Source organism: Solea senegalensis, linkage group LG15, assembly GCF_019176455.1.
Source record: "Solea senegalensis isolate Sse05_10M linkage group LG15, IFAPA_SoseM_1, whole genome shotgun sequence".
In the NCBI taxonomy this organism is placed as follows: Eukaryota; Metazoa; Chordata; class Actinopteri; order Pleuronectiformes; family Soleidae; genus Solea; species Solea senegalensis.
In genome coordinates, this window is record NC_058035.1 from 17,689,838 (window position 1) to 17,707,022 (window position 17,185).

A 17,185-nucleotide genomic window follows, 5' to 3' on the forward strand; every position below is an offset into this window, starting at 1 on the left:
TACATGTGTAGTGCTGTAGGGTGTTCTTTAGTCCTAAAACACAATAATGATGTTCTGGCTTGAAGTTTTGATTATAATCATCTAAAACATATTCAATCTTCTGATGTATTGTAATTTGTTGTGCGTTTTTGGGGGTCGGGATTAAAAATCCTATTACCCAGTATCACGTGAATGCACCACCACACCGACCCCTTTATCCAATCACTGTTAGACTGTTCCGTGTAGCTCAGTGTTGATTGGCTTAAACGTTTGTCAGTCACTTTTTGGGCGTCGCCACTCGGCTGCTGTCAGCTTCAGGAGCTTGTCACTTATACGGTGAAAACACGTAGTGGAACAGATGAGTCTCACGTATTTCTGGAGCAGAGATGGTCTAAACAACACAAGTAAGAGATACAACCACATGTCAAGACATTAAAAACAAATGTTTCGTTCGCTTTGTGGCAAACGTTTTACTGTCTGACCTGATGTTTTTAGCCATCTAGCTAGCGCTAACTGCTTGTGCAATGATGCTGTCATTGAAATCGTGCAGCTTATTCGATGATATAACGCGATGCAACATTCGTTTTAACTGGTACAATGTCATTAGATTGACATTAGATTGTCCATTATGGTAACTCAGTTGACGGTGTGTTATTGCACAGAGACGCAACTAGGATTATGGGCTCCCAAGCGAAAGCCCCTCCTGGTCCATATACATTAAAGGTCCAGTGTATAACATTTAAGAGGTCTATACTGTGAATGCAATATCATTATGTATATGTGTGTGTGTGTGTGTGTGTGTATATATACATATATATATATATATATATATATATATATATATATATATATATATATATATATGTATATTATTGACGTGCTTGGGAAAGGAAGGGGTGAGAAGAGGAGTTCTTTGTTTGTTGTTGTTGTTGTTGCAGTCTGCAGTCTCATCAGGAGATGACACTTCCACATGCAGATTCTGCTTGTGAATATGCATAATATGGTTGGCTGCATATAAACCGACATATAAACCGAGTAAAGACATGCCGAGCAAAAGGTGGAACACACTGACAAATGGATCAGCAGTCGTGCACACAGTCGTTAATAGAGATCAGTCAAACGTGTGTTACTTATGGATGTAGTTTGCAGATGTTGTGTCTCAACTACAACACAATTTTTGCAATATCCAACGTTCTTAACTGGATATTTGCTAATTAAATATTAGAGAAATTTGATATTCTGTGTATAATTGATCATTTTTTTCATAATGTCCTGGTGTGTGTCATACGTCAAAAACTCAAACTCATATAGTTTTCAAAATTCTTGAATTTTCCCAGTGAGGAAACATTTCTCCAGTTATTCCAACACCATGTGTTTGCACCATTTCTTTCTTATAGGCCCCACAAACAGGAAGACTTTGTTATGAACATAGATATTTATACAATAGACTGTACGTAATATATTACCATATTCTCAGTTCTCACCCATTCTTGCAAGTCATCCGTGAGTTTCTTCTCTTCTTGTCCTAGAGCGCTGATTTTCCACAGCCCAGTATCACCATGGAAACCGTCAACAACTATGTGCTGATTCATGGGAAGAACATATCCCATAATAGCCTTGCAGGCACCACTGCTGGGGCCCACATGTCCATCGACAAACTGTTTCCAGCTCTTCTTGAGTGTTTTGGCATTATATTGTGTGGCTACATAGCTGGCAGGTAGGTGTGCACTGAAGTAGTTGCTGAATGTAAACTTAATATTTTGTCTAATTAAGTTTGCAGGTTGCATGTTTAGATGTTCACCAATGAAAATATGAATGTAGCTCGTGCTCAAACACAATTACTTGGTTTGCATTGAGCGTTGTTTCTGGCTTCCTTCATACAGAGCAGATATCATCACAGAGAGCCAGGCAAAGGGTTTGGGGAACTTTGTATCCAAGTTTGCTCTTCCAGCTTTGCTCTTTAAAAACATGGTGCTGTTGGACTTCGGAAATGTAATCTGGGCGTTTCTCTGGAGCGTCCTGATCGCTAAGGTTGGTGTCTCTCTTACTGTATCTCTGTTTGTTGTTACATTTGTACACTATATGAATACATATTAAAATCTTATTAAAAGTTATCTCTGTATAAAGGAGAAAATGTTGTACTGTGATAGACAACCTAAATAATATATAAATAAACACAGCTTTGACTTCCATGTTCCCACTCTGTGTTTAGGTGTCAGTGTTTGTGCTGGTATGTGTGCTGACACTGATGGTAGCCAGTCCAGAGAGCAGGTATAGCAAGGCTGGTCTGTATGCCATCTTTGCTACACAGAGCAATGACTTTGCCTTAGGATATCCCATAGGTGAGGCAGACACAAAACACTAACACTGACATGTAGTTAATTGTGAGTGGAAAAAAAAACCAAACGCTGTTTAAAAAAATGATTCTATGCATCTCTCCATGTCTCTTTTTTCTAGTTGATGCTTTATATCGGAGCACATACCCAGAATACCTCCAGTACATTTACCTGGTTGCCCCGGTCTCCCTCATGTTCCTCAATCCCATCGGCTTTGCTCTTTGTGAGGCTCAGAAGTGGAAGCAGGCCAGCCATCCACAGCACAGCACTCTTGGCATCCTGGGAATTGTGGCCTTACAGGTACGAGTGTCTACAGCAAGACCTTACACTCTGACACAAATCCAGTGCAGGTCTGGTACCCATGGTTAAGTTCAACTTAAGTTGTAGACGAGTGGATGAAGGAAGGAAAACTCCTTCCACTCATACTGTGAGCCATGCAAGTCGTTAAAGATGTATGCTGGTGAATCTTGTGTTCCGCTTAGCTGGTGTGAATGTGGGCTGGTTCTCCGGGAGCACCAATATTCTGATGGGAAGTAGAGCCTGAACGAGAACTGTGTCGCTTGTAAGAACTGAGGACTTTCTACCACAGATACTGTATCACCTTGACACATGCGAGAAATGTTTTAAAACATGTAGGAGATGAATGTTAAACTTTAATGCTTTGTGTAACATCTTCAGGTATTGAAGAACCCAATCGTGTTCATGGTGATTGTGGGTATCATCTCCCATTTTGCCCTGGGTCAGCGTATACCTGCAGTGTTGTCAGAGTTCATAGATGGACTGGCCAACTCTTTTGGAGGGGCAGCCTTGTTTTACCTTGGCCTCACTATGGTGAGTTTACTTGAGTTGTCATATTTTATTGCATTTTACTCGCATGGAATGACGTATTTGACGTATTCTGTTGCATGTGTTACTGTGGCAGGTCGGTCAACTAAGAAAACTAACCAGAGACACTGGAGTTGCCTTGATACTCCTCATTACAGCCAAACTGTAAGTGCGACTGTGATTGTCACAAGTGTTAAATATATGGTAGAATATAATCTAAACATAAAGTGACACACAAGTTATAGTGGCTGTGTTAGAAATAAGTATGTATTTGTGTTTTTAGGTGTTTTTTTAAGTATATTAGTATCTATATCATGGAAAGTGTTTAGAAGCCTGATCTTTGACTGGATGTGTTCTCTCTGCAGTCTGGTGATGCCACTGGTCTGCAAAGACATGGTCGATATTCTAGATGTCGGAGAAAACAGCACAAGTGTCAACCACACCAGTTTATCCAATTTCGCTTTCCTATATGGAGTCTTCCCCACTGCACCGAGTGTTGCCATCTATGCTGGACACTACAACACGGAGTTAGAGGTGGTAAGTTACCACTGATGTTGCAATTGCACATTAAGTCAGTAAATTGTATTATTTATTATTATTGTTTATTTTGGTATGACGCACTTTCCAGGTGACGTCAGGAATGGTTATCAGTACGTTTCTGTCTGCACCGATCATGTACGTGTCAGCCTGGTTATTAACAATCCCCCTGATGGACCCGATGCCCCTGGTGACTGAGCTCCAAAATGTTAGCTTCAACATCAGTATTGTAAGCCTTGTAGCACTGGTAAGTCTTCTGGTGTCTTCTTTGCATACTTAAGTCCAATTGTTTCATGTCCTCCAGTTTTCCACTCAACCTAATAGATTTATCTTTTTATACTGTTCTCTTATTTTTATAACACAGTGTATGGAATCATATGAAAATATAGAACATTAGACTTTCAGAATCAGAATCAGAATACTTTATTAATCCCCGTGGGGGAAATTGTTTTTGTTCCAGATGCTCCGTGCAAAGTGAAATAGAAATACAGCAATGGAAACGAGGCATAAGATATGGATATAAAAACAGTAAACTAGGCAATAAGATGGAAAAAAGGGGAGGGAAAGGATGGAAAGGTTTTGATAAGATAATAAATAATTCAAGGACACATTTCCAAATGGAGCAGTAGTTGTTGTGAGCTTGTTCCTCTTTATTTCCTCAGGTGTGGACCATCGCTGTGATGTTACTCAGCAGGAAATTTAACAGACTTCCTCACCTTTTTGCCTTAAATCTTTTCCTGGCTCAGGTCAGTTTTTTTCAAGGTTGAAATATATGGTTTATTTAAAGTGTCCTAAATCATGTTCTTGTCTACAACCTTGACCAACTGTACTTGTTCTATACTAGTTTTTGGTGTGTGTCAGTATGATCCTGTGGAACTTCTTGGTGAAACAAGATGATAATCTGGTGGGCAAAATTCTGACCTTCACCCTGCTCTATGGATCTCTCTACAGTACTTATGTCTGGACAGGTAAGTGTGTGTGTGTGTGCACAGCAACAGTTACACAACATTTGATGAGCTGTATTCAGTATGTACACACACTGGGCTACCATGTACAGTATGTGTTTGTGCTCTGTTCTTCAGGCTTAATCCCTCTTTGCTTGGCCCTGACTGACAGAGATGATCTGCTCAGACTAAGACCAGGAATATTCATGATTTTGGGTTGGGGGTAAGTTAGGACAACGTAATGATTGCTACAAAATAATACAAACATGGAAATGTTTTTTTTTCACTGAAGTCACAAGGTTAGACCTTAAGATTTGTCTCATATGCAGGATAAATCAGTCATAGTTTATATTGATATTAATAATCTGTAGTAAAGACAATAAAACTAAATATGCTTGTTTTGAATATTGTGTATGTGTGTAGGGTCCCATTCCTTGTGGTTGGAGGTCTTTTGATATCAGGAGAGAGGACTGATACCATGGATTCTGCTTTCTTTTATGGCAGAGCTCAGGTTAGAAGTCAACCTCTACAGTGATTTTCAGTCTGTACTGTGTCTTTCCCTGTCTTCACTCTGACTTCTGATCTAGCGCTAATCATTTATTTCCAATAACACATCGTTCCTCTTCTTGTGTGTCAGATCATCAGCACAGCAGTGGTGCTTGCCGTCAGCCTGGGGCTTGGTGCAGTGTCTCTGATGGGGCTCAGCCAGGGAGACCGCGAGCAGAGTGGTTACCAAGCCCTGAGCAGAGCTGCTGTAACAGGCATCGCTGATGAGATGAGGCCCCCTGGTGGTATGGAGGATCCACACCCACCACCACCACAACAAGCTGAGATGGCAAACTCACCTTTATGCAGCATTAACTCAGGTAACATACATGTTTGTGTGCTTGGGTTTTTAAACTAGATTAAATTAGACATTTACCTAATGAGCTACAGTCAATATTTGTACATTATCTATTGTATTTTCAGACCTCCACGGTTTCTCTCCTGTTCAGGCTATGCCTGACATGATAGCCAGCACGCAGAGGGAGCACACAAACAACACAGGTACCAAATACAGATTTTATCTTTTCACGTTCCAACCACTGAATTGTTCTGCATTCTATTTTTGTGACAGGTATGACAGATATTTTTGAATTTGTTGGATATTCATTTAGTTCCTAAAACTTAATAAGAAGAATAAGTGTACATGTTTTTATCCGTCATACCAGCAATATTCTAGAATTAATATGTCTTTCACATATTCACTGGTTCAAATTGTCAGCCTCATCTTTATTCAAACTACCACTTAAATCTTACCAGTACTGTGATAATGTCTTTTTATCTTGCCAGGCCACAGTGGGGCGCTGTGTGACGTGCCGCAGCAGAGTTCTTCCTCAGAACAACCACTCAACCTGCCACCACCGGGGCTCCAACCCACCGATGATAAACAGACAGTCAGACATGTTCTGCTCTCTCTGCTTCTCTTTGTCAGCCTGCTGGCGGTGAGGAATTAATATTTATACTGTGTGTGTGTGTGTGTGTGTGTTGTTTACTAGATAAATGTAACTGTATAGATAAATGCTATGTTGTTTGTGTTTGTGTTTCTGCTCTGTATCTGTATAGAACCTGTCCAGCTGTCTATGGTGGTTGTTTAACAAAGATCCAGGAAGACTTTACCTGGAACTGCAGTTCTTCTGTGCTGTGGCAAACTATGGGCAGGTACAATAGGATAGAGTGTGTGTGTGTGTGTGTGTGTGCACACACACATAAATGAGCCGTCATGTATTTATAGTTTCTGTCTTCTTCTGTCTGTCGTTTGTCCCAGGGTTTCCTCTCCTTTGGGATCTTTGGTCTGGACAGACACCTCATCATCTTGCCTTTCAAGAGGAGGTGAGCAACTCATTTACTGTGGTTTCTAGATTCATTTGAGCAGCACAAGAACAATGGTTGTGTTTCTGTGTGTGTGCGTGTGTGTTAGGCTGCTTGGTCTGTGGCACGGCAGAGACAGTGAGGATTTAAGTCCCTCAGGTGTCCCAGAGGAGGTCAGACTCACCTGTACCCAGTTTGTCCGCTATCACAAAGACCAGTGTGTACAAGACATAGTACACACACGCAGGTATGAGCACTCGTTATTTACCTTTTATGTCATACTGGAGTTTTTGTCTTTTTCTCTTAATTTGTTTTCTGCATCCTTTTTGCATGTTCTCGGCAGCATCTGTTGATCCATTTTTTTTTTCTATCCACCAAATTGATTATTTTTCTTAAAATGTATTTGATTTCAAACATGTATAACACTGAGCTGTAAGCAATATGGTGTCCAAAAGGTAAAATACATTTTCTTCCAATCTACTAACTCTTAAAAAAAAAAGAAGAAATGAAATACAAACTTCTGCTGGATTTTTGAGTCTTCCTTTCAAAAAACTCAAAAATGACTGTTCATTTCCCTTCTCTCTGCTTTATTAACGTTTTTCTTTGCTTTCTTTCCCTCATATTTCCTTCATTACCTCCCTGCCTCCCTTTGCCTGCCCCTTTCCTCTCCTCTTCATCACCCCCTAGTGGCTCAGGGGAGAGTGTTAGTGCTTCCACAGGTGAATCCTTCCTCTGATAATGACAGGTTGTGTGGAGGTAGATGGCTGGATGAGGAGAATGGGGTGGTGAGACATCCCTCGTCCCATCAGCCCCAGCACACAAACCAGGACGTCCAGGAGCCACAAAATCTGCACCAGATTCACCAAAGTCATGAACCAGCTGAATGCGGCCATTTTTTGCATCCACCACCAAGACCCCAGCTCGAGCCGGAACAAGCTTGTGTTTCAAACTCTGACACGTCAGAGGAGCAGATTTCCCAGCTTCCCTCTGACAAATGTCACGATCCAGCTAATCCTCAACACCCGCACCAGCATGTTCTTTCTTCAAGCCCATCCCATCACCATCATCATCATCATCATCAACGTCCACAGACCCATGTCAAAAGTGTGTTTACGGGTAGTGCCTTGGTGGACTGGCTGGTTGATCGGGGCCTGTGTGCGGGGCGAGCTGAGGCCCAGCTGTACGGCGTTCGACTTCAGCGGGGAGGAGTGTTCCATCACTTGACCGGTCAGCACAGCTTCAGGGACAAAACTACGCTGCTGTACCACTTCACACAGGGCGGAGGGGAGGAGTGGCTCCAGAATGTGTGTTTGGAAAGGAGGTGTAGAGATCGGTGAGCAGCAATCACCATGAATGAATGAAAGCCGGCATGGAAACTTCTCATGATGTGGTTTTAGTGACAAGCATCAAATAATTGTTCTAAAAATGGGGGCAATGCCCTTTTTTCCTCCACAACAATCTACCCGACGTCTATCATTGTGGTTGTTTGAATTAATTTTCTACATAAAAGCATGTTTGTCTTGATTAGCGGTTTGTCGCAGACCCCAGTTAGTCCTTATATTAACATCGTCAGAAAAACCACGTTCAGCGGTTGTTTGAGGACACGCGTGACGTCACTCCTGAGTCTGCATGACCGTAATCCGCCCTCAGGATCGAGTTAAGATTATCTTCTGACCCACTGTAGTGTCACAGGAATTTCTTATCTCTTATTATCGGCACTCGTACGACACTTTTTTTTGTAGCCAACGCCATGTTATTAATGTTTTTCACATAATTCTTTCCTTGCCAACAGACATGACGTAGGCGTGTAGTTAAATAGTGAGCGGGGAAAACCAGGTCTCATCTCCTGTGATCATAGGAGGTGTGTCCAGGAAGCACTTTAATGCCAGGTGTAAACTTATCTGCCTGCGATCAGGTCACCTGGTTAATACCAGGCCTTAAGGATCCTTAGTTATTTGTGGTGGTTGCAGCATGCTTGTCCATCCAGACTTCACCCCAGGGCCCTCATGTGAAAATGTGTGGATGTTTTTATTTCAGTGTTTGTTTTGTTTTCTTTCCATTGCTCTGATCTGAGCGGACTATTGTAACATTTTGATTTCTTTGAGCCAATGAGTAAGTTCAACATGAAGGAGAATTAAGCTTTTTTTTTTAAGGACAAGTTGCCATTCATCAGTATCTATTCTTCAAGTGTTTGAGTTCCAGTTGTAAGAGCAGACCTGAAAACTGATTGCACTCCATGTCTGCTCACTGAAAGCCAGTGGTCTCATAGTTTTCTCTTCTGAATACATCAGAAACAATTCAGGATCTGTGTGTTATTTCAGTGTTTGATGTGTTGCACGCTGTGTCTTATAACACTGGACTATGCTGCCTTCTTGCATGACTGAGAGCAGTACAACAACTCTGCTCACTACAGAAACCTTTGCACTGAGTTAATGATGACACCCTTTGTGGGTTCCATTTCTAAGTCAAAGAACTCACTGGATGTTTGTCTTGTGATGATACTGCACTTTTGAGAAAATCTTACATTATGTGAACTGTCACTGACTTCTTAAAAGTAATGTAGCACCTACTGAAGGACTGGCAACACTGACCTACACTACAGCTGTTGTATTAAGTTGCTGTTGATTTGTGATGCTGTTACTACAGAGTTTACAATGATTTGTCCAGGCTGTAGAAGGTGGATAAATGGAGAATACACTTGTGTTCATGTGAGCATAAACTCTAATGCCAGTTAGATGTGATATTTCTGTGGTGTTACAGTTTAGATACCATTGAACTTGATAAAGAACGAGACACATTCATCACGTTATAATTAGATTTTTATGGTTCTGGAAGGAAAATACAAAGGATCTGATGACCAAACCTTGTCCAAATAAGTGGATGCAGTGAGTATTCCTGTCATCAGGTGCCTATTTCAGCTGTTTTCACTCGTGCAAATGTGTCACTAAAACAAGTGTCCCCCCCCCCCAAACGAGTTGGGTGGGGCAACGTTGCTGCATCTTGTGATTCATGCAGACCAAGACCACTGTTATTGATTCAAGAAGTACAAAAAAAGCCAAAGTGTCACCCCCCCATAGCATGATAAAGATGTACGCAGACCATTCTCAAGTGCTGTGCTAACCCCTGACTTTGTTCCGTGCTGCTGGGTCCATGTGCTCCTGTATATAACCATAACTTGCCGTCTTTGTAACTTTTGCCAACCGGTTTCATGCAGTTCATATCAGGCTCTTGTGTTTACTGGGTTTGTTACAAGTGACATTTCTTTATGGTGTGAATGGTGTGTGTGTGTGTGTATGTATAGTCGAGTTGTGAGAGGGAACATGAGAGATTGTTCTCAGCTGTGACTGTGTTGTGTCAGTGGATGCTTAGTTTCAAGCGAGTCAGAGTCAAAGACTGTGAATACGAGAAAGACACAAATAAACTACCGTCTGCATCCAAACTTCTACATTTCACTTTATTTCACCACAGGTTACTGTTTCTGACAGTGTATTTAACACTGAATTATGTCATAGAAAAATAACTCGAATCATGAACATTTTTATGTCGTCTACAAAATACCTGCATTATACACAGCATATTACATTAAAGCTTCTTTTCTTTTCAAATTCTGTCTCTCCTAAGCAAGCGTATGAAAACGGGAAGAGTGGAGTCCTGAGTTCTACATAAAGCAAACAAGGACAAATACAGTTCAAGCTGCTCACACAAAGCAACTGAGCCTGAGGAATAAGTATAACCACTTTAAATATGGCCTGCACCATAGGTCCCTATGCTGACTGCTGCATGCCTCCCTACATGTGTAAGCAAAGGGAACAGTTTTGGGGCTTTTGTCACTGCAAAAGTGCTCATTAAAGCTGCTGTCAGAGAGACAGTATATCTGGCACTTGGGTTGTTTTTTTTCAGATTTACAAAATAGCGGAAGCACCAAGCTCACAGAGCGACGTGACAGCAAATCCTGAATTTAAACAAAAATTCAACACATACTGTACATTTTACAAAAGGCCATCACAAGATCAGGTTGATAATGACAGTAAACGATTCCGATACGTTGCAGGACTTCACGGCCAAACTGTCCCTTATTGGTTGTGTTTTTGTGTTAAGACGCAACAACTAAGACTTTTTTCTAAATGAAAAAAAAAACGACAAAAATACAATTCCAGTCTATTCAACTTTAACAGTTAATAGGTTGCACTGATAGCAGCAGACACAAAGTGCATCACCTGTTAAGTCTCATAATCAAGCAGCAGATGTGATCTTCTCATGACTGTAGGAAAGAGATGGTATCAAAGTGTGAGGTTACAAAAACTGAGAGAATTACAACTTTTATTCAAACTGAATATTTATGACAAATAGATAATGCATGGGAAAAAATGAGTCCGATTAAACTGATTAAACAGATTTGTTCTATCTGGGCAGAAACTCAATCATGAGACGATCACAACTGTCCTTCGCAGAGCAACTGTAAACAATCTGCTGTGAATGCAATCACAGCTCCATTAAGACACATAAGTTAGTGCTTTGGGAAAAGACAAACGCACAAAACACAACAGTTTTCCACAGAAGTTCTCTGTGAAGAAACTGTGTGGCTGCGGGAGGTATTGAGTAAATATGATGCAAAAAGTAAAACTTATCATCTCGCTCGTCTGGTCTTCATAACACACAGCAGTGTGTAACGATCAACAAATACATAACATGCAGCTGCTAATGCACGTGTGGATATCCAATGTGAACAAACAAGCCGGTAGGGTTAAGTGGAGCTTAACAGATCAGTATATGCCACTATCACACACTAAACTATAAAGTTTAATAATGGTCATATATATATATAGGGTTCATTCTTGTGTGTCTTGAAGATACAATATGTAGCATTTCTGTTTTTAAATCCACTGAAATTCATTTTTCTATTCAAGGCAGAATAAGGGCTGTTTGATTTTGGTGGCCCTAATGACGTCATCACTAATGCAATCACAACTGAAGCGCTCCCCATGAAGTGCAAGCCCAATGTGAACCAATCAATTCCCATGATCCCATTCTGCTTCCCGGGGTCAACAAAGTAGGTCTCTTGTCGTTGTTTTGACTGAGAGACACTGAGATATAGTGTGCGTTTAAGCATTTTTTAATTCAATAAATTAATAATCATTCATTTTAATCTGTACTAACATTAACTTTAACACAACTCTCCATCATATGAACTACTAGAAGAGCAACACTAAACAGCTGTAACTTTTAAGACTTTTATTTTACAATAAATACATGAATATATAAATCTCCCTTAAACTTTTATATTTATACCACCACTTGTTTCACAATCTTTGGAGTTTTGATGCTAACTGAAGGCTACATAAATTCTCCAAGACACTTGGAAAGCAAATGTGCACCGATCCTACTGACTTTTTGTTTTTTTAAGCAGGAGGTGTCAGAAAAGTTACCTCAGGAATAACTGGCTTGTGGCGACACAAGCGTTCAAAGCGACGCCGCTTTTTGATCCTTCGATGTCGGCCCTTCCTCTCGTTGTGAAGCAGAATTCACCGAGCGCCGGATTGTTCACCCTCTAATAGGGATCGTGAGCTGGGTTTTTTATTCACCAATAAAATAATGTTATATTTTTAAAAAAGGTTGGCAACACGACCTGAAGATCTTTCTACACTTGTGGTACAGATCATGCTATTGCTGCTTACTGAATGATGAGCCTCAGGAGTGGAGTAGATGTGACACACCTGCTACCAATAAGGCAGCTTTTTGTCTCCGCCGGAGATGCTCTTCAGTCCTCCTTTGTCCCAGAATCACTGTCTCTTCCGGGCATTCTTGATTTCAGCTTGACTCGTTCCATTGCTGTCCACCTTGAGACAATCTTTACTGCAGTGTTTGATCAGCGCTCCAGGAACAAGAGCCATGAGGGCGATGGCCAGGAGCTGAGCCAGCGTACTCCAGGAGAAGATGTCGTCCAGAGAGGAGATCTTGGAGAGGATGGAGCCCGTGCGAACGCAGATGAAGTTGTAGGGAATCAAACCTGGAGACGAGAGCGGCAGCTGAGTGTGACATCAGATGACTTACGATGAATGCCACTTTTTACCACATACTGTTTTGTGTGTTTGTGTCAAGTATGCTGCTTGATATGATTTTAATCCATATTCCTAATTTGGTCTTGTATATTACCAAACTGTCATGTGTTCATTGTGAAGTAGTAGAAGAAGCACAGGTTTTACCAATAACATTAAAAAGGGTTGTGTCCTTCAAGTGTTAGGAAGGTCACACTCAACAAACCTATTTTATGTTGTTGATTTGTATGTGTCGTTGTGTGTGAAGTCTCACCTATGAGCACAGAGAAGAAGAAAATAGACATAGGGATGTTGAGGACGGGACAGGTGATGTTAAGGGTCCAATTAGGAGTCATAGGGAAGAAGCGAAGGAAAAGTAGGAAGAAGAATAAACTGCTATGATTTTCCTCCACCTGACAGAGGGAGGGAAAGATAAGGAAAACAGAGAAGGACAGAGAGAAAAGCATATATGTGTGTGTCTTATGAAGTCAAACCACAGGCTTACCTTCCTCTGCAGCATAGCCACCGTCTCTGGGAACAGATAAACCACGTACTGCTTTCCAAACGCAGAGGAGAGCAGGAAGCATAACGTGGAGCCTGCAGTGGAGCACACACAGGCCAAAGCCAGACCCAGCCAGGGCCCAAATATCGCTCCAGCTAACATGTTCTGAAGGAAGGATGGATGGATACGTGAATATTTGAAATGAATTTATATAAGACCATACAAATTACCACAGAGCATTATTACAGCCAGGACTAAGTGGTAGTGAAATAAACCTTTCACAAATGAGACTCACCAGTAAGGAGGAGCCAGGTATGGCAAAGGACTGTTTGTAAAGGTAGGCACTGCAGTACAGCAGCAGAACGTAGCCATAATGTTCCCTTTCATAAAACTTGAGCGTGTGTGCGAGCTCTCGCAGCTCATCCAGGTCCGACGGGAACTTCAGCCTGGAAGAAAACACAAAAGAGAACATTTATTTATTGATCCGACTAAACTGTCATTCAAAAGAAGCAACTGTTCCACTTCCCTGACTTCACTGTGGAACATTTTCCTTTGGGATTATTCCTCCGGTAGAAAAGTAACATTGACGTCTGTGGATTATCCACAGTATTGATTTATAGAAAACTCCATCCACTTTCTTTAGTTTGAGTGAAAATCACCCTTTCAACAGGACATAAACTCTACTCGTGTGTGTGTACCTGATATTCCTTATGTTGTGGGGACGTAAATCTGTTTATACGGTCACATTATGGGAACGTGTCTTCCTTATGGGGACAGAAATCAAGTCCCCATAATGTAAATGACTACATTTTAAGGTGAAAACACATTTTAAAGTTGGGTTAAGGTCAGGGTTAGGTTAAGGTTATGGACAGGGTTAGGATTAGGTCAGTAGTAATAATGGTTAAGCTCAGAGTAAGGCTCCAAGAAATGAATGTAAGTCGATGCAATGTCCTCTGAAGTCATGGAAGTGTGTGTGTGTGTGTGTGTGTGTGTGTGTGTGGTGGGGGAAACAAGATCCCTTTGATTGAGAGACAGAAATAGAATCAGTGCCTGTAGACTTAAGCAGATGTTTGAAGGAGCCTTTAAACACACACACTTTGTCTTTCAGTAGTTCTCAGACACATTACACCATGTGTTTATAACCTACACTAATTCTAACCCAAAACCAAAGTCTCGGCCCTTTTAAAAACAGCTTTGACTTTTGAGGATCAGTCAAAAATGCCTGAAAAAATCTAAAATGTCCTCACAGTCATGGAAAGACATGGACAGAGACACACACACACACACACACACCAAAAAACCCCCCCCGTGAAACTCAAGACGCCGACTTCCTCTCCCACCTGCTCTGACAGTCAGCATTCCTCGCTCCTACTGGTCAGAGGAGAAACATACTGTTCTGTCACTGGTCAGCAGGTCGATGATGCGTCAGTGCTCGGACACGTGAAACTGCATGAACGCGTGCAGCATCTAAGGAGGGTGGCACACGCACACTTCACTTTGTTACAATATTGTCACACTGATGTACAGCTGGAGCAGGTTTATTATTTTATTATCATTTACACACATTCTGTGTTAAAAGTGTTGAACCATTAGCATTAAGTATAAAATTGATCTGTGGATTATATGGATCAATCTAAAAACACTTAACGATCAAACAAAACAATTTTACAGTCAGAGTGACTTTAAATATTATGTCCTTTAAAATGTATACTATATGTATGCTAAATGTGTATAGTGCTGCGTGATTTAGTTTTTTGTGTATTAGAGATAAGTAACTTTGGTGTTACTTTTTATTTGTTTACTCTTAAGTTAGTAACACACACACACACAAGACTAAGCAAACCTGTTGCCAAAGGTTTTTCACACTGTGGTTAAATGACTTCATAAGTAACAGTATAATGAGTTAGGAGCTACATCACACACACACACACACACACACACACACACAGATGAATCCCCCTCTTGCTTCAGAGTGCCTTGGTATTCTATCGTCCCTAGACAACCACACACATGACTGTCTGGCACACACTACGTTCATGACACACGCGCACACACACACACACACACACACTCTCAGATGCATGAACACACTAAGAACCTGCACACACATTCTGAGGAGTAACACGATCAGTGGCCTGAGAGACTGTATTTAAAATACACAACAACAAGCCCGACAAAACATCTCATTTCACTGTCATATTGACATTATTACATTTGTGACACAGATAGTATTGTTGTTTTAATATGATCCATGTGTGCTATTTATTTAAAAGTAATTAAAATGTGTGATATTATTATAATAATTATAAGAGGTTCCTGTTTAAAAGGTAATAATAAGTGGCTGGTGTGTGATTCTGGACTAATGGTTGGACAAGAAACTTTTAACAGGGCAACACGACAAAACCACAGGTGAAACTAATCAAACTAACGATGGCTGAGTCGTTAATGTTATAAGTAACACCTGGACTTATCCCCCCCCCCTCCCCTTCTGAAACATGTCAAAATGTCTGTTAAAAAATGTCCATAGACTGAACAATTAGGTGAGGTTTCTCGATGTTAACGTGATGAAGGGGAACGCCCAAAACAACAACCACTGTGATGTTTAAATCATATTGACATTGGGATAATCACATTTGAGAAGCTTAAACCATAAGATGAAATGTCTGTGATGAAAAATCAATTGTAGGACTGTTTGTTTTATTAGTCTTTCTGGGTTATTGTCTTCTTACTTTTTGTTACCTGCGTCTTGCTAGAGTGGGTATAGTAAACCAAGCTTTCCTGCCTATTTACAAATAAATAAATACATAAAATACTCAAATACCTGCTAAATATTTTAAGCAATACTTCCCAATTCTCCAAATCACAACAAATGTTTTGTTTTGTCCACAAACCAAAGATGTTTCCTGGTTTCTTTGTTATATGGAGCAAATATATAATTAATTCATATAATTAAATACTCACATTTTAATGTGAATAATCGTTTATCAAAAATTTGGCTTCTAATTAATCGATTAAGTAGCTATTATATGTTGAAGCCCTATTGATTAATCACTGTAGTCGGACTTGATTATTCACTCAATTAATCGAGTAGTCGTTTGGTTCATAATATGTAGAGAAATGTTGATCAGTGTTGGAATAAACCTGGAATAAAGTTCTCAAATGTCTTGTTTTTGTCCACAAACCAGAATTCATCAGTTTGAATAATTTCTTTGTCATATGGAGGAAATAAACCTGAAAATATTCACAGTTAAGAAGCTTAAAAATCACACAAACTTTGTTTAACTATGGAAAAAAAACTCAAACAGATGAATCGATCAAAACAGTTGTGGATTAATTTAATAATCGATGAATCGAGTAATTGTTTCAGCACACTGTAGCCCTAGTTAATCGATTAATCGATGTTCTATAATGAATCAAATGTTGTAGCTGTATTAACTTCTGCATGATATGGTCAAAAGTAATGATAGAGTCATTACCGGTACTCCTGGACTCCCTCGGACTCCCCTTTGACCTTCCTGGGTCCCGGGGGAAGACAAGTGGACAGCAGGTACAGGTAAACACTTGCCACCGCCGCGATGGCAACGAGTCCCGCTAAGGAGCGCATGCTGCTCCCCGGATAATCAACAACTGCAGGCGGCTCGGGCTGAGTTTAACGCGGAGGTGAAGACCACCTCGACCACCGGGGAAGAAAGACGAAGAAGACGTGTTGCGTCTCCGTTGGACGGTGCCGAGCAGAGGAGGATGAGGTGTCGTGTATTCAGAAGAAGGACACGAGTGACACGAGGCTGACATTCCTGCTGGGGCTCGGGCACGGATCACATGGCAGCCGGTGACCAACAACTTTCTGCAGACTCTGTTGATGACATTTGTGCAGCTCGATCACATGACTCCTCTCTCTCTCTCTGTCACTCACACACACACACACACACACACGTGGCTCTTAGTCTCTTAGTTTCACATGTTTATTTTTGAATATTGCATAATGGAACGCTGCCTTAATCAGAGAGAAATAAAATGAGCTGCTTATTTAAACTGAACTCTTGATGTATAAGAGTACGTGCACTTCCGTGATTTAGCCTCTGGAGGGCGACGTAGGGAAATCAGACTGTGGATAAAACCCACGTGGTCAGACAAGCTCAGGTTCAAATAACAACATAACAACATAATACTCACAGT

General features: G+C 40.8%; 2 protein-coding genes across 3 annotated transcripts; one reads left to right on the forward strand and one right to left on the reverse strand.

Annotated features, from left to right (window-relative positions):
* The first annotated feature begins 277 nt into the window (after positions 1-277).
* On the forward strand, positions 278-9,911 carry gpr155b (G protein-coupled receptor 155b). 2 transcript variants are annotated; one of them, XM_044046187.1, is made up of 20 exons: positions 278-383; positions 1,509-1,696; positions 1,863-2,010; positions 2,192-2,321; positions 2,437-2,615; positions 2,994-3,146; positions 3,238-3,305; positions 3,506-3,677; positions 3,769-3,924; positions 4,340-4,423; positions 4,522-4,645; positions 4,760-4,844; positions 5,045-5,132; positions 5,259-5,487; positions 5,591-5,668; positions 5,954-6,105; positions 6,227-6,322; positions 6,429-6,493; positions 6,582-6,719; positions 7,218-9,911. In XM_044046187.1, the coding sequence occupies exons 2-20, from the start codon at positions 1,539-1,541 to the stop codon at positions 7,807-7,809; spliced, it is 2,895 nt and encodes a 964-aa protein (XP_043902122.1). In that variant the 5' UTR covers positions 278-383; positions 1,509-1,538; the 3' UTR covers positions 7,810-9,911. The 2 variants fall into 2 exon arrangements, with proteins under 2 accessions (XP_043902122.1, XP_043902123.1); XM_044046188.1 differs by having other exon boundaries at positions 7,160-7,555.
* Positions 9,908-16,779, reverse strand: LOC122782016 (transmembrane protein 41A-B-like). The gene is made up of 5 exons (XM_044046190.1): positions 16,486-16,779; positions 13,305-13,455; positions 13,013-13,174; positions 12,782-12,920; positions 9,908-12,479 (listed from the first exon to the last, which is right to left on the reverse strand). The coding sequence occupies exons 1-5, from the start codon at positions 16,611-16,613 to the stop codon at positions 12,253-12,255; spliced, it is 807 nt and encodes a 268-aa protein (XP_043902125.1). The 5' UTR covers positions 16,614-16,779; the 3' UTR covers positions 9,908-12,252.
* Positions 16,780-17,185: the final 406 nt, after the last annotated feature.